General features: G+C 41.0%; 1 protein-coding gene across 2 annotated transcripts; it reads left to right on the forward strand.

Annotated features, from left to right (window-relative positions):
• Window positions 1-3547: 3547 nt before the first annotated feature.
• Window positions 3548-24495, forward strand: LOC126475295 (beta-1,4-galactosyltransferase 7-like). 2 transcript variants are annotated; one of them, XM_050103056.1, is made up of 5 exons: window positions 3550-3939; window positions 4019-4233; window positions 4333-4556; window positions 6485-6631; window positions 23715-24490. In XM_050103056.1, the coding sequence occupies exons 1-5, from the start codon at window positions 3831-3833 to the stop codon at window positions 23986-23988; spliced, it is 969 nt and encodes a 322-aa protein (XP_049959013.1). In that variant the 5' UTR covers window positions 3550-3830; the 3' UTR covers window positions 23989-24490. The 2 variants fall into 2 exon arrangements, with proteins under 2 accessions (XP_049959014.1, XP_049959013.1); XM_050103057.1 differs by lacking the exon at window positions 6485-6631 and having other exon boundaries at window positions 3548-3939; window positions 23715-24495.
• The last annotated feature ends 1717 nt before the right edge of the window (window positions 24496-26212 follow it).

Genomic DNA, 26212 nt, shown 5'->3' on the forward strand with positions numbered 1-26212 from the left:
GGCATACTGAACAATGGAAAGTCCATATTGGAATATCAGCAATGTTATGAAAAGGATGGATTGCTATTTACTGTAAAGATGACTTGTTTAGTTGCATACAGGCAAGATGAAAGGACACAAATTTGTGCTTTCTGCTGTAGCCTTGTTCAGAAAGGAAAAAGAACACATTCACACAAGCAAGCACATGACTGCTATCTCTGGTCAGAATGCAAGTGTGTCACATTGACAGAAGCAGCAGTGCGGAATGGATGGGAAAGTGGGAGGGACAGCGGTATGGATGTGGGGAGAGAAGTCAGTGCTGCCTGGTGGACCGTGTAAGGACAAGCTGGTGGCAGGACAAGGCTGCCAGGCTCAGTGCAGGAAAGCTATGGGGAAGGGGAGGAGGGGGGGGGGGAGCACAAAAGGAGAGGAGCAGAGAAGGGGAAAAGATGGGTGGGTGTGTTGGCAGACAGTGATATACAGTAAGGATGAGGGTATGCAAACTGAGAGGAGGTGAATGGTGAATACGATAGAGGGGGCAGAAACTGTCGGGTGGAGGGTGTGGGGACAGTAGGTTACCACAGGTCAAGGCCAGGATAATTTCAGAAGTGGGGAAGGTATAGTAAGAGTAACTTCCAACTGCACAGTTCAGAAAAGCTCCACCACCAGCTTTTGTGATAGCATTGACAAAGAAGGCAATGGAAGGTGGATGAAAATGTTAATAAGCAAAAGTTAAGTAGGTCAATGATGTGCAAATTATGTAAGGAACAATGCTGAGTAGAGTAGCATTCAAACATCTGCCCCAAAGCAGAACAAGTAAGATGGATACAGTACATACAGCTGTCCACATCGAGGTATATCATCAACAGCTGTCGGCAGCCGAGGGTTTCAGTTAGTCATCATTTATTCCAGGGGAAAGCTGCACGGTCATCAACAGTATTTGTTCTTTCGAGAACAGTTACTGTCTTCATATATATAGTTAAGAGGCTACCCAGCCATTGACCTTCGTCTGTGCGAATGCGCACAGGTTGCCCAAACTCTTACAGGAATCGCCAAAGTGTGCGCGAGTAATGAATTGATGGGCAAATGTCTATAAGGTACATTACATATGTAGAATTATGGGCAGTTGGGAATGTGAGTCTCACGGGAAGCATGCAAGGGATAAGTCCCTGCAGTCGTGCTATTCATCTGTGTCCTTGGTGGCTCAGATGGATAGAGCATCTGCCATGTAAGCAAGAGACCCCAAGTTCGAGTCCCGGCCGGGGCACACATTTTCAGCTGTCCACATCGAGGTATATCAACAACACCTGTCGGCAGCTGAGGGTTTCAGTTAGTCATCATTTAATAGAAGAATAGCTTGGCTTGGATATGTCCTCAGGATGGATACTGGAAGAACAACTAAAAATATTGTTGAATGGAGGCCAACCAGAAGAAGACAGAGAGGAAGGCCATGAAAACAATGGATAGATGACGTGGAAGAAGATATAAAATATCTCAGAGTCCAAGGACGGTGGAGAACCATGCTGTAGAGGGCAGAATGGAGGAAACTTGTAGATGAAGCTAAAACCTACACAGGGTTGTAATGCCGTGAGAAGAAGAAGAATTAGCAACTTTATTTGTGGATCGATAAACTTTTGGGGACCTCATAATCAATGACATGAATTATTACACAAAAAAAAAAAACTCTTTGGCAGCAATATGAGTTTAGCTCTCCCACAGGGAGGAATTTATTTGGCACTCTAGCTGTCCTCAGTTCGGTGTGAATGATTCTGTTGCATGTAAGTGATATTTCTGTTTGTTATGTTATTTATAATAAAATTCATGTTAACTTCACTCATTGGCTTCCAGCTTCGTTCTGCAAGTCACCCTCATCATGACTCCTACAATGGCAACCCTACAACAAATAGCAACATCTATTTTGACATAACAAGTATACTTCGTGATACAGTGTTAGTTTTCATAATGGAGTCATTCCACAATCATAGTCTTTTCATACAATCATAACAGAATGATGACTTAAAAGTGACTCACATTATGTTCTCTTCCACTCTAATCAGCCTACAATTTGTGTGAAACACAAAAGTGACATTCTACCACATCTTACCACAGACAACAACAATGGTGAACATATGTACAAACAATGTGTAATGTATTTTGACCACTTTGGTAATTTTTGATAACAAGGTTAAATCTTGCCCCACATCAACAAGACAATATTCGGGCAACTAATTCATGTCTCCATAACAATACCGCCTGTGCTTTTACCTGTCCATCCATGTTATGAATTATCCAGTTGAATTCATTCATAATCCAATGCAGGGTCCAGCTGTCTTGGCCATACAAGAAGCCTCTCAGTTTATCACCTGCACCATGCATGGTCCACAGGACTTTGTCCACCATCAATCTCAGACAGCGTGTTCAAGCACAACCCCAACAGGACTTCTGTGTAACACATATATGAATGCATTCCTGATGCTTCACTACTGGCCTTCCAACTGGAACACCTGGAAACATGGTCATGATCTTCGAATTCATACTATACAGTTATGGAATCATTTATGATACTTCCAAGTTCGTGCCCCTCCTAAACAATGTAGGGGGTCATGCCCACATTACTAGTGACAGCATACAAGCACCTCTGGCCAAAGGGAAATTCAACACTGAAAAGGCAATATTCCTCCACTAAGTAACCAAGACACTAGAGCAACAGTTATGACAAGTAATTTGTGAGGGAAGCTTGAACAGCAGGACACTATCTCAGATGTGGAGATATCTCTGTGAACTGAACAAGCCAACTCGATGCCAGATAGCGTGCTCTCGGGAGACACGAATTACTGCCTCAGAAACAGTTGGTGGTGATTTACTCAAATACGATATGACGTCCTAAGAGCAGACACGAATTACTGCCTCAGAAACAGTTGGTGGTGATTTACTCAAATACGATATGACGACCTAAAGTTCGTCCCGAAGGGCTGTACTGTGAGCACGTGATTCTTTTGCGTGCTCCTTTGTCAGCAATAAATACGGTACCGTGTTTACTCCACTAACTGGTTTGCAGCTTTATTCGGCAAGCCAGCGGCGCCGGAACTCCTGCACACCTAATTTCGCTGGAGGTGCCTCTAATAATTTTTTTTAATGAGACATTTGTAATCAGAGCTACGCACTCTCCAACATCAGTCATCAAGTTCCTGATCTACGAGTGTTTTTCGTTTGCTGTCTCGTAGAGCATCGGCTCTTCCCATTAACTCCGTAAGTGATCGGGTCCGTGGAGCAGTAGAGGTGTTGTGTGTGATGGAGTAATTTTGTTGACTCAGCTTTTAAATGCCAAAAGAATGCTGTCGCCCATGCCGTAGCGCTTAGCCCACGTGAATCGTACAGCGGTTATTAAGAAAAGTCATATTACAGTGACATTACCTATCCTGTATGTCTATAATTGCCTTGTGGTTAGAAGGAACCAGACTGTGATGGAAACAAATCAAGTTAAAGCGTCTGAGGGGAATGCATGTGCAAGTTTTAGATGCCCATAATACAGCCAATGCACAGATATGTCAAATGTAGGATTTCTTCTCGCGAAGCTCGTTGCAGACTGTCTGAGTTGCAGACGGATGTCGGGCGTGAGTTTGAAAGCTGTGGAAGCAATGATGTTACGAATTAATAGAATAGTTTGTTTGAATTGGACATTGGGCACAAGAAAAGTTAACGATATGTTTTGCAAGAGCTATCTTGAGAAGTGTTCGTCATACAAATCTGAATTAGACAAATGGTGTATAATCATTCAGCAGACAAGCCTTCTTTAAATGACTGCCTTGCAATGTTTCGTACTCCTGCTTGTTATTAATGCATGATGTAAGATGGGTGTGTATCTGGGACTTATTTTGTGGAGAACTAAGTGTCTGGTGTTGTGTATATTCATGACATTCATGCTTGGATGCTTTATTGCTTTGACACCAATTACTTCGGGTAAGTTGCCAATTCACCGTGTTTGTTGCTGAGTGACTAATAACGTAAAATGTTTGTTTAGCACGTTAACAATTTACAGATGTCTGTGACTGTGCGGATAATCAACCAAGTGATTTAACGGAACGGAAAACCGAAGAACAAACGTATCAGACAGAGGGTGACAAAGCTAAACATAAACTAGCCGTGCTAGTTCCTTTTAGGGACCGTTTTGACGAACTTTTGGAATTTGCCCCTCATATGCACAAGTTTTTGAAAAAGCAGAATATAAATCATCAAATATTTGTATTAAATCAGGTAAATATTGTCTTTCCGGCTCCAGAATAATACTACAGTAAGAAATGTTCAGCCAGGTTTGTTTCTTCCGCGCATTGACACGGGAATTTTGTTTTAAAGATCGACAGTTACCGATTCAACCGTGCAGCGTTGATCAACGTTGGATTCCGAGAAGTGTGCCCAGAATGTGACTACATTGCAATGCATGACGTTGATCTTCTCCCCCTTAATTCACAACTGTCATACGGATATCCAGAGAGTGGTCCATTTCATGTGGCATCTCCACAGCTGCATCCACGCTACAACTACTCAACATTTGTTGGCGGAATATTGCTAATTAAGAGGTAAGTATATAGCTGTCAATATCTTCGTAAACATTTCTGTGTATTTCCGCAATTGTTTCCCATTAACATTCAGTTAGGTGGCTTGTGTAATTACTTGATTGAGTTGTTAACACACATGATATACTGCGAACTATGGGTGAAGGGCAACAGGCAGATTCCTTATTTCTCGATTTCTGAAAGCATTTGATACAGTGCCCCCACTGCAGACTTAATGAATGTATGAACATTTGGAATTGGTCCCTGACAGGCGAGTGGCTTGAAGACTTCTATCGAACGGGATGGTGCAGTGGTTAGCGTTCAGTACTCGCATTTGGGAGTACAGTTGTTCAAGCCTGTGTCTGGCCATCCTGATTTGGGTTTTCCGTTATTTCCCTAAATTGCTTCAGGCAAATGCGAGGATGGTTCCTTTGAAAGGGCACAGCTGATTTCCTTCCCTAATCTGAGCTTCTGCTCTGTCTCTAATGACCTCATTGTCGATAAGACGTTAAGCACTAATCTCCTCCTGCTCCTCTTTGAAGACTTCTTAAGTAACAGAACCCAGTATGTTGTCCTCAATGATGAGTGTTCATCAGAGGTAAGGGTGGCATCAGGAGTGCTGCAGAGAAGTGTGACAGGACCAGTATTATTTTATATATACATAAATGATCTGGCAGAGAAGGTGTGCAGCAATCTGAAGTTGTTTGCTGATGATGCTGTGGTGTCCGGGAAGGTATTGAAGTTGAGTGACAGTTGGAGGATAAAAGATGACGTAGACAAAATTTCTTGTTGGTGTGATGAATGGCAGCTGGCTCTAAATGTAGAAAAATGTAAGTCAATGCAGACGAGTAGGAAAAACAAACTCATAATATTCAGATACAGCATTAGTAGTGTCCTGCTTGACACAGTCACAGTGTTTAAATAACTGGGTGTAACATTGCATAACGATATGAAATGGAACATGCATTTGAGGACAGTGTTAGGGAAGGTGAATGGTGCGCTTCAGTTTATTAGGCAAATTTTGGGAAAATGTGGTTCATATGTAAAGGACCACAATGTAGGACACTAACGTGACCACCTAGTCTGTAGTACTGCTAATGTGTTTGTGATCTGTACCAGGTCAGATTTAAGGAAGGCATCGAAGCAATTCAGAGGTGGTCTGCTAGGTTTGGTACCAGTAGGTTTGAACAACATGTTAGTAGTATGGAGATGCTTCGGGAACTCAAATGGGAATCCCTGGAGGGAAGGCAACATTCTTTTCTAAGAACTCTATGAGAAAATTGAGAGCACCGGTATTTGAAGTAGACAACAGAATGATTCCACTGCCCTCAACATACTTTTCGCATAAGAACCACAAAGATAAAGTACAAGAAATTGGGCCTCATATGGACGCATATAGATTGTCATTTTTCCTTCACTCAATTTGAGAGTGTTACAGGAAAGGAAGAGACTGGTAGTGGTACAGGGCACCCTCCGCCACCCACCGTATGGTCACTTGCAGAGTATATATATAGATATATTTGAATTTGTCACACAATTTCTAGTAGGAGTAATATTATTGGAGGTGATACACCTTGCCTTTCTCAGATGTTGTAACTGATTTACTGAACCATTTACAGTGGGACCGACAGTTGTGAGCTTCACACCAAGGTGCAACTTGGGCATTTTATAACTCCTTAAATGATGTTAACAGTGGTATTTATCTCATAAATTGCCCATAGAGTAAATCTTTACTTTAAAACTCACATTCAAAGGTGCTCTCCTCTTAAACATCTGAGTCTTTTATGTTCATTTGCCATTTATGTTACTCTGGTATGTAAGGCATTAGTAAAGTGATGTATGTCTTTAAAGAATGATAATGAAAGAGGCAATATAATGTTGATTAAAAAGGAGTGTGATGTATCAAATTATTAAAAAAAACATTATTTATTATTTAAAAAATTGGTTTTCAGGGAGGATTTCCAAAAAGTCAATGGAATGAGCAATAAATATTGGGGCTGGGGTTTGGAAGATGATGAATTCTATGTTCGCCTAAAAGAAGCCAAGCTTCAGATATCTCGTCCTCAAAATATTACTACAGGAAAAAACAATACATTTAGGTAAGAAAAACATGGAAGCTTCTTTAGTCTCTCTCTCTCTCTCTCTCTCTCTCTCTCTCTCTCTCTCTCTCTCTCTCTCTCTCTCTCTCTCTCTCTCCCCCCCTCACCCCCTCCCTCCCTCTCTCTCTCTCGTGTGTGTGTTCGATTGTGTGCGTGTGCGTGTGCGTGTGCGCATAAGCAACAACTTACTTCAAGTAAATGGGACACTAGAAGGAGATTATCACTCTGCAGTAGGAGAGCTTCTGTGAAGTTTGGGGTACTGGCAGAAGTGAGGCTGTTAGGATGGGGTGTGAGTCGTGCTTTGGTAGCTCAGATGGTAGAGAACTTGCCCGCATAAAGCAAAGGTCCCGAGTTCGACTCTTGGGGTCCAGCACACAGTTTTAGTCTGCCAGGATGCTTCAATTGAGACACTGTTTGCTACATTTTAAAATTTTCAAAGTTTTTTAAAAATGAGAAAAGTGTGCTCAGATTGGGCATTAATATGTAAGTTTTAGTCTTTGCTGTAATCTGTTACAGTTTTTATTCTCTACACACACACACACACACACACACACACACACACACACATTGTAATATGGTATTTCTTACACCCCTTGTGGTCGTAGCACTCTCTTCAGTTGGCTTGTGCGATGTGCTGTTGGTCATATTTTATGATGAAACCTGTGTATTGTGAGTCTTGTTGTTATTACTCTGGTCCAGTATGGCTGGTTTGTTGAATTCCAGGTGTGTCTTCTCCCAGTCCATGATGTTAATCAGTTCCTAATATGATTCTCTGGAAGGTAGGCTCCGGTGTTGTATATCGGTGTCCTCTATGAAATTACTCTTTCGTGAATTCATGTGTAAGTCTGGATTGCAGTGTTTTTCACACTTCCAGTATACTTTTCATGAACATTGTCTTGGTTTTTTTATATTCTTTTCATGTTGACGATCTTAAATTTTTCCCACATGATCTCTCATACATATGTCTTAAGATGTTGCCGCAGCCGCTTTGAATAATGTCATCGCTGTGGTACTCAGCAGATTGGTTATGTTTCGAATATTTTGTGAGGCCTTGATGCCTACTCCTGCTCTTTTCAGAATATGCATACTGTAAGATGTTGCTGTTGTCTGTAGTGTTATCCGCAGGTATTTATGTTTCCCTACTATTTGCAGTGGTTCATATTGTGGAGTTATAATCTCATTGGTGATATTTTTCCTCCCTTCCTAAATGTTATTTGAACTATCTTTTCTTGGCTTACTTTTAGATCATTTTCCTTTGCCCCTGTTCCTAGTCTTCATTGTGCTCTCTGTATGGCCTCCCTCTCTGCTGATCCTTACACTGTGTCCCTCTCTCTGCAGAACTGTATCTGCATTTGAGACACGATTATGTTTGTCACATCAACTATATAGATGTAGCAGAGGGTTGGGCTCGTAGGGTGTTCTTGGAGAACTCTATTCATCTGCATAATTTACTCTGAGATTTCAGCATTGTTGCGTTTTTGAATCAGATTTTGTTGAAGGTGTGCCGCAATTGCTTACACTAGTGGGGTCTCCCTCCTTGGTCATTCTCTTCAGTTTCTCCATTAGTTGTCCTCTACGACTGAGTTGAACTCTTTATCGAGATCTACAAAGACTGTATAATACTCATGTCTCACATGTCTCAGTGTCTCTTCTATTTGGTTCATTAAGCACTTCACTGTCTGTATCGTGCTTCTGCCCTTTATGAATGCAAATTGGCTTTCCAGGATGTTTCCCGGGGTGTGTTGTTTTTTCTGAAGAGATTGTGACAAACTTACTAAAGAGTTTTTTCCCTAAACGAGTATACTTGTTTTGCATCATTCTGGTCCATGTATCAAAAATGTTGATCATCAGCCTCTGACATGCTATTGTTATGTGCAGGCTGTCATTGTTTGTTATTTATTTTGGTATTCACCAAATAACTGAATAAAAATAAAAATATGCCCTACAGTACTTTTTTTTTCTTCCAAATCTGTTGTAAATGATTTGTGGTTCCTTATTTCACCCAAAAAAATCTTTCTGCTCCAGTGAGTTTGCCTTCATAGTTACTGCACACACTATTAGGGACCATGGAAAAAGGCATAATAACTATTCTCACACAAGCCCAAAATATGTGACCCAGACTAATTTTGTGAATGTATATTTATTTTATTATGAAAATGCTATGTAGAGGCTGTATATTTATGCTAAACTGAAGCAGCTTTATTATGGGTTGATTCATAACAATACTGTGTACCAAATATTATATATTGAAACACTGTTCATTCTGAAACTTTATGCTGATGTGACAAGTCGTGTGATACCTCTTAATATCGTTTCAGACCTCCTTTAGCTTGGCGTAATACAGCAATTTAACGTGACATGGACACAACTATTTGTTCAAAGCCCTTTTCAGAAATATTGAGCCATTCGGACTTCTCAATTATGTCTCATAAATATTCGATGAGATTCTTGTCAGGCAATCTGGGTGGCCAAATCATTCGCTCAAAATGTACAGAATGTTCTTCAAACAAAATGAAAAAAATTGTGGTTGGGTGACATGGCACATTGACTTCCATAAAAATTCCGTCATTGTTTGGGAACATGAAGTCCATGAATGGCTGAAAATGATCTCCAAGTAGCTGAACATAACCATGGACCCCCAGTCCATCCCACGTAAACACAGCCCACACCGTTAAGGAACTACCATCAACTTGCACAGTGCCTTGTTGACATTCATTGTGGTGTCTGCGCTACAGTCAATCCCTACCATCAGCTCTTATCAACTAAAACTGGGACTCGTCTGACCTAGGGTCCAACCGATAAGGTCATGAGACCAGGAGAGGCACTGCAGGCAATGTCCTCCAAGGCATTCACATCAGTCATCTGCTACTCTAGTCGATTGACACCAAATTTCACCACACTGTCTTAATGGATATTTTTGTTGTGGCCCAATATTGATTTCTGTGGTTATTTCATGTATTGTTGCTTGTCTGTTAACACTGACAACTCTATGTAAGCACCGCTGCTCCTGGTCATTAAGGCTATCATTTAAATATATGAGAAACAGTAGTGGACCTAAGATTGAGCCTAGGAGAACCCCATACAAGATTTCTCCCCAATCAGAATTATGTCCCTGGTGGTGGTGGTTAGTGTTTAACATCCCGTCGACAACGAGGTCATTAGAGACGGATCGCAAGCTTCCTTAGGGAAGGATTGGGAAGGAAATCGGCCGTGCCCTTTCAAAGGAACCATCCCGGCATTTGCCTGAAACGATTTAGGGAAATCACGGAAAACCTGAATCAGGATGGCCGGAGACGGGATTGAACCGTCGTCCTCCCGAATGCGAGTCCAGTGTGCTAACCACTGTGCCACCTCGCTCGGTATGTCCCTGGATTCTGTTGGTTGAATTACTACTAAGTACAAATTTCTGCATTTTTTTTGGTTAGATATGACATGATGCATTGGTTGGCTATACCATCAATCCCATAAAACTTCAATTTATTTTGTGGTATAGTATGATTCACAATCAAATGCCTTGGATAGGTCACAGAAAATACCTACTGGTGCTATTTTATTATTTAATGCTTGTAATATCTGATGTGTGAACATGTAAATAGCATTCTCAGTGGAGCAACTCTTCTAAAAGCCAAGCTGTGATTTGCTGAGGATATTATTGTTGCCAAGGTGAGATACTATTCTAGAATACATCACCTTCTCAAAAATTCTGGAAGATGAAGTCAGCAATAGATCTGTAGTTATTGACGTCTCTCTTATCACCTTTCTTGAAGGGGGGGTTTAACAATGGCATAATTTAGTCTCTCTGGAAAAATGCCTTGAGTTAATGATGCATTACGTATTTTGGACTATACCAGACTTCTTATATGGGAACAAACCTTTAGTACTCTATTGGAAACACCATCAAAAGCAGAAGAGCTTTTATTCTTGAGAGAATGTATGACCCTCTTAATTTCAGAAGTAGAAGTTGGTGGTATGTTAATATGATGTAATGGTATGACAGTTACTTCTTCAACATATTGCTGCGATCTTCCTCTGGAACTGTTGGTCCCTATCCTTTCTACTATGTTTAAGAAATGGTTATTAAATACATTTGATACCTGTGACCTGTCATTTATTACCCTTCCATTCAATTCAATAGTAATGTTATCCTCTTCTGTGGTTGGTTGTCCTGTCTCTTGCTTCACTATATTCCATATTGCCTTAATTCTGTTGTCAGACGTACTGATTTCTGACATTATGTGCATTTTTCTTGATTTTTTAATAACATTTCTTAGTAATTTTGAGTAGTTTTTGTAGTGTGAACTACTGCAGGGTCTCTACTTGTTCTTGCCAAAAACTGAGCGAGATGGTGCAGTGGCTATCACACTGGACTCGCATTCGGGAGGACGACGGTTCGATCCTGCGTTCGGCCATCCTGATTTAGGTTTTCCGTGATTTCCCTAAATCGGTCCAGGCAAACGTCGGGATGGTTCCTTTGAAAGGCATGGCTGATTTCCTTCCCCATCCTTCCCTACGCCGATGAGACTGATGACCTCGCTGTCTGGTCTCCTCCCCCAAAACAACCTAACCCACCCCTCTTGCCAAAAGATATATTTCCCTTTTCCTTTCACAAGATACTTTATCCCCTTAGTGATCCATGGTTTCTTACATGATTGTTTAATGTCCCTTCTGATTAGCTTATGCGGAAAGCTATTTTCAAATGCTGGTATGAATTTATCATGGACTAGGTTAAATTTTATATTGGCATTTGGTTCTTTATAAATTTCATCCCAGGCTGTTTCTTGTAAACTGCTCTTAAAAACATTTGCCCTGTAGTCATTAATGATTCTGACTGACTTCCACAAAGGTGTATCCACACTGTAAGGCTCTGTTATTTATCATGACTAACTGTGCATCATGATCAGAGAGTATTTGTTATTGGGTAAACAGTTATTTTCTTGCTTTGTGCCTCATCAAAGGAAACATTATCAGTTTGGGACCTATTGTCTTTATCCACCCTTGTTGGAAAGTTAACTACTGAGAGAAAATTGTAGAATCCAAATAAGGTTTCTACATCATTTTTCCTATCAGAATCCTTTAGAAAATGTACATTGATACCACAGACTGTTAACTGCTTGCCGATGTCTGACAGACAGCACAGTAAGGAAACAAGGTTCCTCATAAATAATTCAAAATTTCCCGGTGGGGATGTGGTATACTGTTACAATTAAAAGTGGACTGTTTTTCAGCATTAATTCACAAGCACACACTTCTGTGTGCTGATCACTACAAAATCTACTTGTGTCAATGCTTTTGAGCTTGTGTTCTGTCTTAAAATATGCAACAACTCCTTTTCCCATATTAGTTCTGCATGAGTAAGCTGCTAGACTGTAATATTTTGTATATAATTTATCTAACCCCAGAGAGGCACAGAATGTCTATCTTTTCCTCTAAATTTTGCAAGTAGGCAAGAAGCTCTTCTACCTTATTACTCAATTCTCTAATATTTTGGTGGAATAAGCTAACCTTACTTTTCTGTGTTGAATATTACATTACATGACCGACAAGTCAAGATGCAACCACTGTGCTGCATTGTACGTGGGCATGACAGCCTACAAGCTGTCTGTCTGCATGATTGGTCACTTACAAACTGTATCCCCGAAACAACTGGACCACCCAGTTGCTGAGCGTGCTGCCCAACGTGACCTTTCTTGTCAAAAGCTTACTTGTATGACAATCTTTTTTGTTGTTCGTATCTGGGACTCAGCATGTCTGCCATATGGTGAGCAGCAACTATTCTTTTCATAATATTGTCATTATTCCATTCCAGATTTTCCATTGTTTAAAATGACAAATATTGTAACTGTTTTTGACCATGTCACTAGACAATAGCCTTTTTGAGGAAAACTGTTCTTTATGTCTTCACAAAACTGTTCTCGCCTTCTGACATGGTGTAGACGCTAGCTATGAAGCAGCTGATGCGGGGTTGTCATGAAATGGAGTAAGATTTCTCCCATGAAGGTAATTGATTTAAATTGGTTACAATAACTGTTATTCCCTCATAGATTTGAATGTATAACACAATGTACCATAGCCAAATGAACCTAATTGTTGTCCACAGCAACACAATTTGGCAACATGGACTTTGTCACTTGCCTGCGGCCACACTCATGCAGACCTCAAGCCCTTCAAATTTCTCTCTCACTCTTCCTCAAAACATGGAGCTAACTTCCTGCTTGATGTGGATTGTAGTGCTACAAATTTGATGTAATGACATTATAGTCATATTTTGCAGCAGTGTCTATAAATGCTGTCAGTGAAATGACAGCTCAGGATGAAGCAGCACCTGGTATTGTAAGGTCACATTGTTTATAATCTTGTGGTGTGATGTCGTAGCACAACACTAATTTTTTTTTTAATCACTTCCATGTTTTCATGTGCTTAGATCATATTGCTAATATTTAGTAAACAGTTTTGCTTTCACATGTCCACACTTTTCAGATTATATTGATTGCCTTTGGCTCAAAATCAAAGCAGTAAATAAATCTCATAAAGAAACAGTAAGCCTAACGATGGAGAGTCATTTAAGTGGTCTCTTTGCAGAAGTCCTCATCAATTCCATAGAAAATAAACAATTAAGCAATAAAAAAGACTTACGCTGAAATAATCTCGAGCTCAAGGTAACTAGGTGATTTTTTTTACTTTTTAAGGGCTCCACATACATACTTAAGTCATTACATGTCAAATTTAACAACCCACACCACATAATTTTTGCAGTAGAAAATGAAAGAAATTGAAGTATTAATTATCTGGACATTACCAATAAAACTTCGTTACTTGTTTATAAAAGCTAGATACCACAATATCCATGAACCCTACACATCCAGACTCACAAAAAGAAGTTTTATTCAAGGCATTTATCCACATAGCTTATAAATGTCTTTTAAATCCTGAAGTTTTTAACCAAGAAATGAAGGTGACCAATAAGATAGCTACAAAGAATTGAATACCCTGTCTTGTGGAGTGCAAGTGTGGGGGAAGTGGGGTGTTTAAGGGTAATTTTTTTATGTTTTTTTTCTTGAATATCTCAAAAAGAGCAGCTTCTAAGGAAAATGTCTCCCTGCACAAAATTAAACTGCATTAATTATTTATTCTACACAGTCATAGTTTCCAAATGTAGCCAATATGATTACAGTTAAAACTGCATTAGATTTCCTACCAAAAAAGATCCTATTCATTTATCTCTAGGAGTAATAGTTTCCACATTGCAGGGGATGGAGAAATTGCAAATTATTAAAAATATTTTTTAATGTATATTGTTAAATAATGTGGGTTAAGAACAAATATTAAATGATTATACTAGATATAAATGTATTAGAACCGTCTTAAGGGATAAATTGTGTTCTTGGGGTGTAACAGCATGGTAAGATGGAGATGGAGGCTAGAAGTGTGAGGGTAAGTACATTGCCAGATTGTGGTCCTGCACTTACTTCCTTCATAGGTCTGCAAAATGAAGAGTGTGCAGGTAATTCCCCATTTTTCTCTACCACACTCCTCACAAAAAGCAACTACAAGGTGCCCCACAAAGTTATACCAACCCTTCTGCAACTCACTTATGAATCACTGGCTCCATAATGTGCAGGTGAGCCTGAGGGTGTTATTTTCCACAAAGTCTGTTAACACTACATACAATACAGATAATTATATCAACACACAGAAATCATGTGGACAGAATCTATGTAAATCTCTGCACACTGTTTACAATGTTAGAAGGAATTTGATTCTTAGTCTGTATGGCAGCTCTGGCATTCTTCTGGGAAAGGCAACTTCCCTCTTCATGAACACTGTTCAGTTTTAAGTTTACATAGCAACTTTACCCCCACAGCATTTCCTGCCCCGTTCTCTCACATGAATAGAGAAAATAACTTCACTGAGGTCATGTATATATGATCATGTTATTTTCAGTTTATTAAGTGATTAATTACTTGCAGTTGTTAAATGAGCTATTATGTGAAGAAGTTCAACAGCTGCAGCAGTCAATATGTATTGTTGCCATTGTCAGTGGGTGGAATACTTTTTGTAGATTGGCAGTATCAAATGTGTCACCCCAGCCTCAGCTTCCCCAACATCTGAAGAGGCCCAGAGGCTTAAATTGTCTGCTCTACAACAGAAGGTCACGTAGGTGTTATAGAACTTCAGATTTTTCAGCACAAGTCAAGCAATGCATTACAACAGATTACTGTTCTAGATCTGAACATGATCAGTCCTATTCCATCACACCTTTTACTTCCACCTTGGAAGATATGATGTTGATGTGTGGTAAGTGGCTCCACTCATTGTAGTCTACTCTCTAAGTGCTAGCAGTTGATAGATAGAAGAGATTTATGCTGGCTATCAGTGATACAATTTATGGTGAAAGAAATGTAGTAAGTTTCTGGTCATTCATCAATTCACCACCTAGTGACTTCACTGTTACATGGCTTTATAATATGCTGCCGATGATAGACAGCAGCAAGACACCACGTTTACAAATCCAATTCTTTTCGCACCAGTGCTACATATTACAAATTACGCAGCTGTCGGTAATTGTTTATAGAAACATATTTTACATAGAATCTCACTGAATAATTATAAAGAAGTACTCAATTACCTTAAAATAACTTTAATATGCAAACATGAGGTCAGTGAAGTAATTTTGCCTACTTATATAAGAGAACTGGACAGGAAATGCTGGGGCAATATAGTCTCTAAATTGAAAAGTGAGCAGTACTTGGGTGGAGGAAGTCTCCTTTCCCACAAGAATTTCTGTTGCAGCAGTGGCATACCCATGCTGTCCGCTGACCATTGTACTAACTTACGGAGCCAGTTATGGGAGATCAAAGAGTTTAATGTAGATCGGCAATTTTCACATTTTCATATCACTGCCAGAGGTGATAATATTCTGGGACTAACTTAGGATTGAACTTACGACTTTTGGATTGTAGTCAGACACTTACCTATTGGATTAAAGTTTAGTTTGGTTCACAGAACTAGAGATATCGAAATTTGTAGGTATTCAAAAGTAATTTCCCAATCTGCCTAAAATAGCAAGTCAGTAATTATAGTCCAAATCTTATTTCTTCATGGGCAGTGGAGGGGTGATGGGAGAATAATGAGAAGTGAGGCATAGATTAGAGAGCATAGTAGTTGAGGAAGCTGTAGTATCTAGTTTGGGACTGATGTTTGCTGGGCATATTGTCAGAATGAAATCTGATGGATCAGAGCACTTTTATTCTGAATTTGTCATAAGAGGAAACAAGCAGGACATGGTGCTTAAAATCATAAATTGCAATAAGTGCAGATGTCTGGAGAGGCCTTCATCCAGTGGTAAATGAAGTTATGACTGTTGCTAAACAAATAAATGACATTATTTGCTCAGGTATGTCAAGCTCAATCTCATGTTCATTCCTCCATTGGCAATTAGCAGTCAAGATAAGAATTGCTGCGAACATTTTCCTTTGTGCTTGGTTACATACCTTCATTGATGTCATTACTCCCCTCAGCAGGTTTGTTCTTCTGTGAGTTCATCTTTACACAGCAGTGTTCTCCATATTTTAACATTTATTTCTTTATAATAAAGTTGATTTCTTGTCTTTTTAGAAAAAGTGCCATTTGGAACAATAGATTTAGTAGTGTTGAGAATGGGCTTTCTTGGTATTTCATGTTCACATTTAGAATATGGTGTTCTTATCATAATGTAAAATGTCTTCCCAGAGCTAAAGACGAGCAGATTAATGTTGAATAAAAGTACTGCATCCCCACATGGGGGCTCTCAACTCCCAAAGAGAGTGGGTGCTTGGGCAACTCTGGATCCCAGCCCATACATTGCTATTTTCCATTCTGGTCTGCAAGCCTGTCCTTCTACTGCTATTCTCTCCCTCTGCCCTTCCATGGGCTGTTCTTCTTGGTGCTGACCACACGACTGGTTTTTGATTTTGGACATTACTTCTTTTTTTTCCTCTCTTCCAGCACTTTACACACCTTTTCATCCTACACTACATGGTCTGCATTTTTAGGTATGACCTACCATACCTCTTCCAAATTTCACAAAAATGTGGATCATGCAGGGAAGGTCACCGAATGGAGTGTATATTCCATCTTTGTGCATTTGTATCTTTGCATCATTCCTGTTTCGCAACAGTTACATGCCCAAAACCCAACACGATAGCCATTCCATTGTGGGTGTGTGTGTGGGGCCGAACGTCAAGTACCTGCATGGTGGTAGCCCCCTGCATAATGGTGCCTGAGCTGGAAACTCATCACGTTTGCTAAGAAGTATGTGCTCACCAAGGCTGGGACACAGGAACTCCAGGCAGTGAATTACTAGCCAAGTAGCCTTTGTTGAGACTGTGTGGATGCCTCCCATTCAGAGTGGGTGGCACCATCGCAGATGACTCCCATATGAAACGGATTAAGCTTTATTCCGCTGTTGGCCAACGGCCCCAACAGTCGCTTCTGAAGGGAAAGGTTCTTACAATTCAGAGAAATATGCCCCAAAAAGGCTTCCTTCCCTGATAATGCAGTGGGAGGGATGTAGAACTAAGAGACAAGGGGAGAAGTAGCCCATAGTTTCCTAATACCTAGTTTGCTCTAGGATGGAAGTGGATTCCTTTTTGGCCACAAAGCTGTTATTCCTTGTTAAAAACATTGTGGGTAGGTTTGGGGTAGTAGTAGCAGCAGTCTTGAAAATCAAGAGTGGTTCAGTTCTGATTAACAACAGCATTCCCTGCCTGGTCACAAGTGCTGCCGGCATGTAACAGTATGGGTGACACTTCTGTAACTGTAAACCCCCTCCCCATAACAGTCTCATTATGGTAAAGGGTATCATTTTCCACCACAATCCTCTGTTACAAACCAATGACAAGTTACATGTCAATTTGAAGTGATGGGGCAGGAATTTTGTCTGCTGTGTCCAACAGGGACCAAAGGACAATTGGGGTGCTACTGGGGCCTTCATCTTGGCCGTGGAAGGTGACTCATTGCCTGAAAAGGTGCAGGTGATGGCATATCAATGTGATGTGAAACCATATGTTCCCCTGCCCTACAGTGTTTCAGATGCATGAGATTTTGGCACATGTCTTAGTGTGGTAATGCTAGCCCTCTCTGAAGGGATTGTGTACGCAAGTTGTGCACAAATGTTCCTTGTGTCCGTCTACCCATCTGTGTCAGCTGCAGAAGGCGTCATTCCCCATATTCACTGAACTGCACTGTCTTCTAATGAGAAAAGAAAATCCAAGAGTACAAGACTCTTGACTGACTGACTGACGTATCGAGAGGCCAAGAAGAAATATGATTGTATGCATGCTGCACTTGTGATTACGACGTATGCTACGGCTACACTGGTAGCAGTTACTTCTGTAAAATATCTGGGAGTATGCGTGCGGAACGATTTGAAGTGGAATGATCATATAAAATTAATTGTTGGTAAGGCGGGTACCAGGTTGAGATTCATTGGGAGAGTGCTTAGAAAATGTAGTCCATCAACAAAGGAGGTGGCTTACAAAACACTCGTTCGACCTATACTTGAGTATTGCTCATCAGTGTGGGATCTGTACCAGATCGGTTTGACGGAGGAGATAGAGAAGATCCAAAGAAGAGCGTCGCGTTTCGTCACACGGTTATTTGGTAACCGTGATAGCGCTACGGAGATGTTTAATAAACTCAAGTGGCAGACTCTGCAAGAGAGGTGCTCTGCATCGCGGTGTAGCTTGCTCGCCAGGTTTCGAGAGGGTGCGTTTCTAGATGAGGTATCGAATATATTGCTTCCCCCTACTTATACCTCCCGAGGAGATCACGAATGTAAAATTAGAGAGATTAGAGCGCACACGGAGGGTTTCAGACAGTCGTTCTTCCCGCGAACCATACGCGACTGGAACAGGAAAGGGAGGTAATGACAGTGGCACGTAAAGTGCCCTCCGCCACACACCGTTGGGTGGCTTGCGGAGTATAAATGTAGGTGTAGATGTAGATGTACCATGATGTAATCCTCTCTAGCAACAATACCCTTACCCTGTGTACCGTCTGTGTCAGGCTTTTCAGAGCCGTTCCCATGGCAGTGGTTGGGCACCCTCTTCCTACTGCTCTCCCTAACACCCACTTTGGGAACATTGCCTCTCCACTCGTCAAGGAAATTGGTGCCCAACACCCAGCTGGAAAAGCATCGCCCTCCTCCAGCATCTCTCAACAGGAGCAAGTCCCTCGGGACACTGCCTCCCACATTTCTGCTGATCTGCAATGAGATGCCAGCCAGTGGCTGAAGGGGCTGCTCATAGGACTTTATGTTCCTTCTTTGCCCTGAAACTTAGGCAGACAGGCCCTCACAGACATCAAAATCATCTGCAGAGGAGGAGGAGGAGGACAAGACAAGATGTAGTCCTAGAAGGAGACTGTGGTGGCCTCCATGCTACCAGATGCTGCATGTTCTGTCTCTGTATCCGAGGCGGAAATCCTGGTGGTCCCAGTGGCATCGAATCCCCCCACACAACCTGATTCAGGACCAATGTATATTGATGCCATATCCTTGCATCCGGTGGCAGTAGATGACACAGGGCACAACCTGCTTGCTTGGTCTCATCAAGTGCCCACTGGATACCGATAGCTGGTTCTCCAATGGAACTGTAGAAGTTTTTTCCACCACCTGGCTGAGCTTTGATGTCTCCTACATGTTTCCTCTGCTTTTTGTAGTGCCTCCAGGAAACTTGGATCCCAGCAATGTGGACCCTTATCCCCTGTGGTATTGGGGCTACTTTAAGAATCGTGCTAACTGTGAAAGACTATCAGGCAGAGTTTGCACATATGTTCTGACCTCTGTCTATAGCAAACATACCATGCAGAGGCTGTGGTTGCTCGTGTGAGATCGTCTCTGGATTTTACCGTCTGTGATGTGTCTCCCCCTCCCAATGGTGAAGTGTCTCAGAACATGTTGTCTCCACTGATTTCTCAACTCTCCACACCCTTCATAATTTTGGGTGACTTCAATGCCCTAAGCTTTTGTGAAAGTTATCAAAAACTTGCTTGCAAAACTGGAGTTTTGTTTCTTGAATACTGGTGCCCCCCACACTTCCTGGTGGCATATGGCTCTTGTTTGGTCATTAGTCTTTCCCCGTGATGACTTGTGTTATAGGGATCACTTCCTGATCATCCTGTCCCTCCTTAAGCATCACTCATATGGACATCCACCCAGATGGGCCCTCAACAATGCTGATGGGGTATCTTTGCCTTGCCATTAGCACCCTGTCACATGGAGATATCGAAGCAGCTGTCCAGAGCACAACTGCAGTCATTCTATCAGCAGCTGACTCAGCGATCTCCTATTCCTCGGGACCCCCCCGCAACAGAAGGTGTTACCTTGGCGTTCCTCCGAAATTGCTGTGGCCATTAGAGATTATAGACAAGCTCTACAAGTCATAACTGACTTCCTTTGAAGGAGCACCTCATTACCTTTAAACGGCTCCATGCCTGGGACCACCATCTAATAAAATGACTGAAACATGAATGTTGGGAATGGTATGATACTATCATTACACTGCATACCATTCCTCAGGTTTGGTCAAAGATTTGATGCCTGTATTGATACCAGTCCCCAAAGGTGTTCCTAGTGTTTCCTTGACAGATGTTGCTACAGTGACCCATTTGTTGTTACCAATCATTTTGCTCTGCATTATGTCCAACCTTGTGCACCTGAGAATTATCAGCCTGCATTTTATGTTCTCAAACAGCAGATGGAGTGTATTCACTTACCTCTCACTACATGCCACCTGGAACCATATAATGCTGTGTTCAGTGAGTGGGATTTCCTCAGTGCACCAGCCCTTTGCTCTGACACAGTTCCAGAGCCACACCTTATCCATAGCCAAATGCTCAAACACCTATTGATGGATTGCCAACATTGTGTCCTAGCCATTTAAAACCGTATCTGGAACAAGTTTAAGTTCCCAGCTTAGTAACGAGGAAGCTGATTGTCTAGGTACTGAAACCTGGTAGACACCACCTTGAGAGTCACAGCTATTGCCCAGTTAGTCTCCCTAATGTTCTCAGCATGTTGATTGAATGCATGGTGAGCTAGTGGCTGTGTTGGTACTTTGGGTATGTGTGGGCCTTTTGAATCTGCCACAGAACTGTTTTCACCTAGGCTGTCCTATTGCTGACAGTTTGGTCTGCCTGGAGCTTGGTATCCAGACAGCTTCTGCCCACCAACAACACCTTATTGCTGACTTTAGTTTGCAAAGGGCTTGTGATGCCACATAGCGTCATCATATCTTCAGTATGGTACATGAGTGGAATCTCCAGGGACCCACAATTATTGTCCTTATGTCACCTTATTTCTTTTGGTTCAAGTTGGTGCTTCCCACGGTACTCTCCGTATACAAGTGAACAGGGTCCCGCAGGGTATTATATTGAGTGTGTCGCTTTTCCTTGTGGCTATCAATGGTCTAGTTACAGCTGTGGGTTCTACAGTGTCACCCTCCTTGTATGCTGACAATTTTTGCTTGTACTATTGCTCGTCAACTGTAGGTGTTGCTGAATGCCAACTGCAGCTTGCCATATGAAAGGCATCGTCCTGAGCACTCACTCATGGTTTCAGCTTTTGGCCACCAAGACATACGTCACAGGCTTCTGTCGCTGCTGTTCTGTCCATCCACAACTAGAACTCTGCCTCCAAGATGAGTTGCTGAACATGGTGGAATGTTGAATGAAATTAGTAGAGCACTTGCCCGCGAAAGGCAAAGGTCCCAAGTTCAAGTCTCGGTCTGGCACGCAGTTTTAATCTGCTAGTTTTATGGTGGAATCTTGTTGTTTTTCGGGACTGGTCTTCGGTGCCTTGTTGTAAATTCCTCATCTTCACCAGCTTAAGAAGAGGTGCTGGTCACTAGCTGGGGTGCAGATCTCTCTCTATTTCTGTGGCTTTATAAAGCTCTGTTACTGTCACATCATGATTATGGAAGTGTGGCATGTGGCTCGGCATCGCCTTTGGCATTGCAGATGCTGGAACCGATACGCCATTGTGAGGTCCGACTCGCAACAAGTGGCTTTTGGAATACCCCTGTGACCAGCCTACTTGTGGAGGCTGGGCCCTCCACTACGAACCAGACAATAACAGTGACTGCTCAATTATTGGATACACATTTGCTGCTCTCCTGAGTATCCGAACTACCATGTTCTTTTTCCTAGTAGAGTGTTCTACCTCCCAAAACAGAGGCCAGGAGTGGAGTCACAATTGCAGCACGCATATTGTGTCCACTGTGAACTCCAGCTTTCCTCATTGTTGCCTCTTGTCAGACACTGATCATGTATGCCTCCATGGTGTGCACCCCACCCTCAGATCTGTCCCGACCTATCCTTTGGACTTAGACTTTGTTGACCTATGGTCTTCTGCCACCTATTCCTAGCTGTCCTTGATGCATTTCCAGGTTCAGAAGTGGTATGCACTAAAGGCTTGGTGGTGACTGATGAACCAGTTTTGCCTACACACATGCAAGGTGCAGTGAACTGTTCTCCCTGCCAAATGGATGTATTGTATTCACTGCTGAATTGATGGCCATCAAATAAGCCCTCATTCACATTTGTTCATGCACGGGCGAGATTTTCATAATCAGCTGTGATTCCTTGAGTAGTTTTCAGGCTGTTGACTAGTTCTGGACCCCTGGTCACATGGGGATCCCGGAGAATGAACATGCTGACCAGTAGGCGACAAGGATGCCGACTTTGGAGATAGTGGAACAAGCTCTTCGATCATCTTAGTGCCATCAGTTGGGAGCTTGAAGCACAGAATAATGTACTCTGATTTCTCGGAACAAACGGTGGGCAACAAAGGGGACTCCAATCATGTAGCAGTCTTTCTTTCATGCTTCTTGCAGGGAATCCACCATTCTCTTTCTGCTTTGTGTTGGCTGTTCTTGGCTGTCCCATGGCCATATCCTATGACATAAGGATCCACCCCATTGTCGGTGTCCTACATCGTACTGGATTGCCCAAATTTATGACAAAATCTTAAACTTGCTGACATGCTGCTTTTGGTGCTAATGGACGACACCAAAGCAGCTGATCTGGTTTAATGTGTGTTACTCATGTAGGTGGTTTCTACTTCTTTTTGTGAGGTAGGCTACTTTGGTATGGTCAACTGCTTGAGGGACTGGAGTGGTGCCCTGTCACCTGTTCTGATCCAGGGAGTCCATCTCTACTGCCCTTCCAACCATTTTACTCTTCTTGTTCTTTTACATTTGTTATTGTTTCAATTTCATGTCACTGTCATTCACTGTCCTCAGATTTTATCAACTTGTTCACATTGCTAGTGTTCTTGTGATAATGGAGGGTGAGGCAACACTGGTCAGGTGCAGAGAATGCATCTCCCACTACATAACATGTCCTGGGGTCCTCCAGCTACTTTCTTGGTGGAGCAATTCACCCACCTTACTCCTTCTCACCCCCCTCTCTCACTTCTACTTTCTTCTATCTCTCAGTTTTATTGCTTCTTGGTTGCAATTAGGTTCATCAGGATTCATCATCTGTGTCCTTCCTCTATGAACTAGGTTGAAACCCATGTCCTGCCATCCTGGAGCTTGTACTTAATCTCTAATGACTTCATTGTTGATGGGATGTTAAACACTAATCTTCTCCCTCCCCCCCCCCCCCATCCCCCCCCCCCCCAAATGACCAAATCAATCCAATTCTAAAAGTACTGCACACTTAAGTGAAACTTGATGTGAGAAGCATGCCCATTACTTATCTATGTGGAGGCCAAAATGAACATAAAATCAGCAGTGGGACTTGTCTTGTTCTCTATTTGTTGCTACAAGAAGTACAGACAGTAATTTAACTATCTATTATATATTCTTGTATTGCATTTTCCTATTTTTGACAATGGAGTCTCATATGTTACAAAGATTTGAATTGGTGACAATTTTGCTGTGAACTTGTTGTAAGTATAACATTGGTTGTTTGATATGTTTGTAGCAGTATTTTACAGGTTTAAAAAGCTGTTCTTTTTCAATTTTGTTCTATTTCTGCGGCTTCAGAATACTAGATTAAATTGAAAGTTCATGTACTGATTTTTTTTCTTCATGAGCAGGCACATGCATGATCGTGTAAGACGGAAACGTGATATGACCAAATGCTTCAATCAGATTCAGGTGACACGGCACCGTGATTTGGAGACTGGCATGAATACTGTTTCATATAAACTTGCAGAAGTAAGACAGATGAGTATCGATGATGCTCCAGTTACAGTTCTGAATGTGAAGCTCCACTGTGATAAGCTACTGACTCCATGGTGTGAGTGTGGTTCAAACAATCCCTCAGTACAACGAACTGCGACAGCCAGCAAGCTGAAGAAATCTGGATAGTAAAATGCTAAAGTACAAATATGTTGACATTGTTTTCAGTACAGTATTATATAACATTTTGTAATAGTGAGTTGACAATAGCCATTTTGTGTTAAGATTGGAACAGGCGTAATATGAAGGTGTTTTGTATTGTACTTTTTGTATTGTTTACTACCTAGAAGTTTGCTACTTTATATTGTGTACCACATGTTTATTTTCTGTTAATTTTTCATATAATGTTTTACACTTCTAAGTACATGTAATGTTACCTTTGCACACAAATATAATGTGCATCAGAAGCTTTAAACATAATGTTCATTGTATTTGTTGCTACTTTGATGTTGTACTCTGCATATTTTAAGAGATTGGTAGGTAGAGAAATTTGCTGTATGATAAATGTGTTACCTTTTTATAATTACCCTTTCTGTTTTGTTTGTGCCAATTTAAAAATTTGTGGAATGTGTTTTAGACATAGGTGCAATGCCACTTTTTGTCCATATGGCCTTTCTTTCACATGAAGTTTTGAAAGAGGACATTAAACAATTAACATGTGAAAGTAAGAAAAATGAATGTTTAATGTGTTAAATAAGGTCTCCTGGTGCATAATATTTCTGGGAGTAGACCGGAAATTGTTATTCAAAGGAGCAACATCATATTTCAATAGTACCTGAACACAGAGCAGTAGACACTCATCTTTTTTATCAGATGTAGCTGCTGTGTTGTAAAGTGTTCTCATGTTGATACAGTGAATTGAATAATTCTGTTTGTCGTGTGACTGTGATGTTGTCATGCCTTGTACTGGTTGTTGATATGGCAGTCAGGTGCTCAATGGGCAGGAGGAATAGTATCAGTGCAGTTAGATTGTGTGTGTCAGACACAAAGAACATTCTATATTAGAAATGCAGGCGCTGGGCTTTTGACATGCCACTGAGTCAAGGATGTACAGAGAGTGCCTCACTTTCGCAGGTGGGTGATGGATGAAACGATGTGTTGATGGCTGAATTGCTGTCAACATATACAGATAGTAATACAGAACAGAAGCCGTAATGAACAAAATTTCTTGCCAACTACCACTGGCCAGCACCAAAATCATCCACTAGTTTGGTGAGACACTGTGCTGCACCATTACCTCAGCTAACCACAAGGCACTGAGATTAGTGTAGGCACAGAAACATAACATAAAGGACTTGAAAATTGGAGAAAGGCCACCTGGTGGGTGATCATTAGTCCACAAATTTTCACTTTTTATTTTTTTTACAGAAACAAAATTAGCTGCACTTGATAGGTTTAGATGTGCTGAGCACTAATATGAACATTGCAATTGTCTCTTTGGCGTTTAATGTTCAAAGTCATACGTGTGGGGCATTACAAGAGCTATATGCAAAGGTGTTGTGACAAGGATTCCTCTGCCATGAATGAGTGAGGTGGACACTTTGTAACAATTCATGTTGAATGTTACTTAACTTGTTTCTTCTGCCTGGTCTATTGATGAATGAATGCGAAATTTTAATGCTTCACAAAATTTATTCACAATAATCGACATCCGAACTGTGCACTCGTCATGTAAACAAAACACCGACAGACTTCACTGATGTCTTTGACGTCCAAAAGTAACTTCAAAACTGACTCACTGCAGCATCGCTTTATATAGAATTTTAACAATAACTTCCGAAATAAAGATTATTAATTTTACAATTTTGATTTACAAAACATAAAGAAACTGATGTTACAGCTGAATAAGGTATAAAATACAATATTCAATGACAATATTTTGTAATAATATCTTTAGTTTTCCATAAGAAAATCATTCTGAACTTTAATTACAATAATGTCTCTCGTATTATTTTAGTTACGTAAAGTTTGGATTTGGTTACTAATATTCAATGGTAGTACAGAGCTCGTGCTTTATCCGATTACATACATAAAATGCACAAATAAGGCCTCAAATTCTGGAAACTGGAAAACTGAGAGGTGTAAACAATTGGAGAGGTAATTAGAAATATAATTACAAAGAATTTTAATTATGGAGGAAGACATAAAAATAAATAACAAATGAAAATACATCACTTGGTAATAACTTCCAAGCGGTTTCTCAAGAGCATTGATTTTACAAGTTAACATCTCTGCAGTCTCGAGTTATTTATTGCTAAGGACTTATTACTTCAATTTCTTGATTAGTTACTTAATTTAGTATATGTACATAATTTTATCAATGACAACAATCCACTGATAATTACAACAACGC

This window comes from Schistocerca serialis, chromosome 4, assembly GCF_023864345.2.
Source record: "Schistocerca serialis cubense isolate TAMUIC-IGC-003099 chromosome 4, iqSchSeri2.2, whole genome shotgun sequence".
Lineage (NCBI taxonomy): Eukaryota > Metazoa > Arthropoda > Insecta > Orthoptera > Acrididae > Schistocerca > Schistocerca serialis.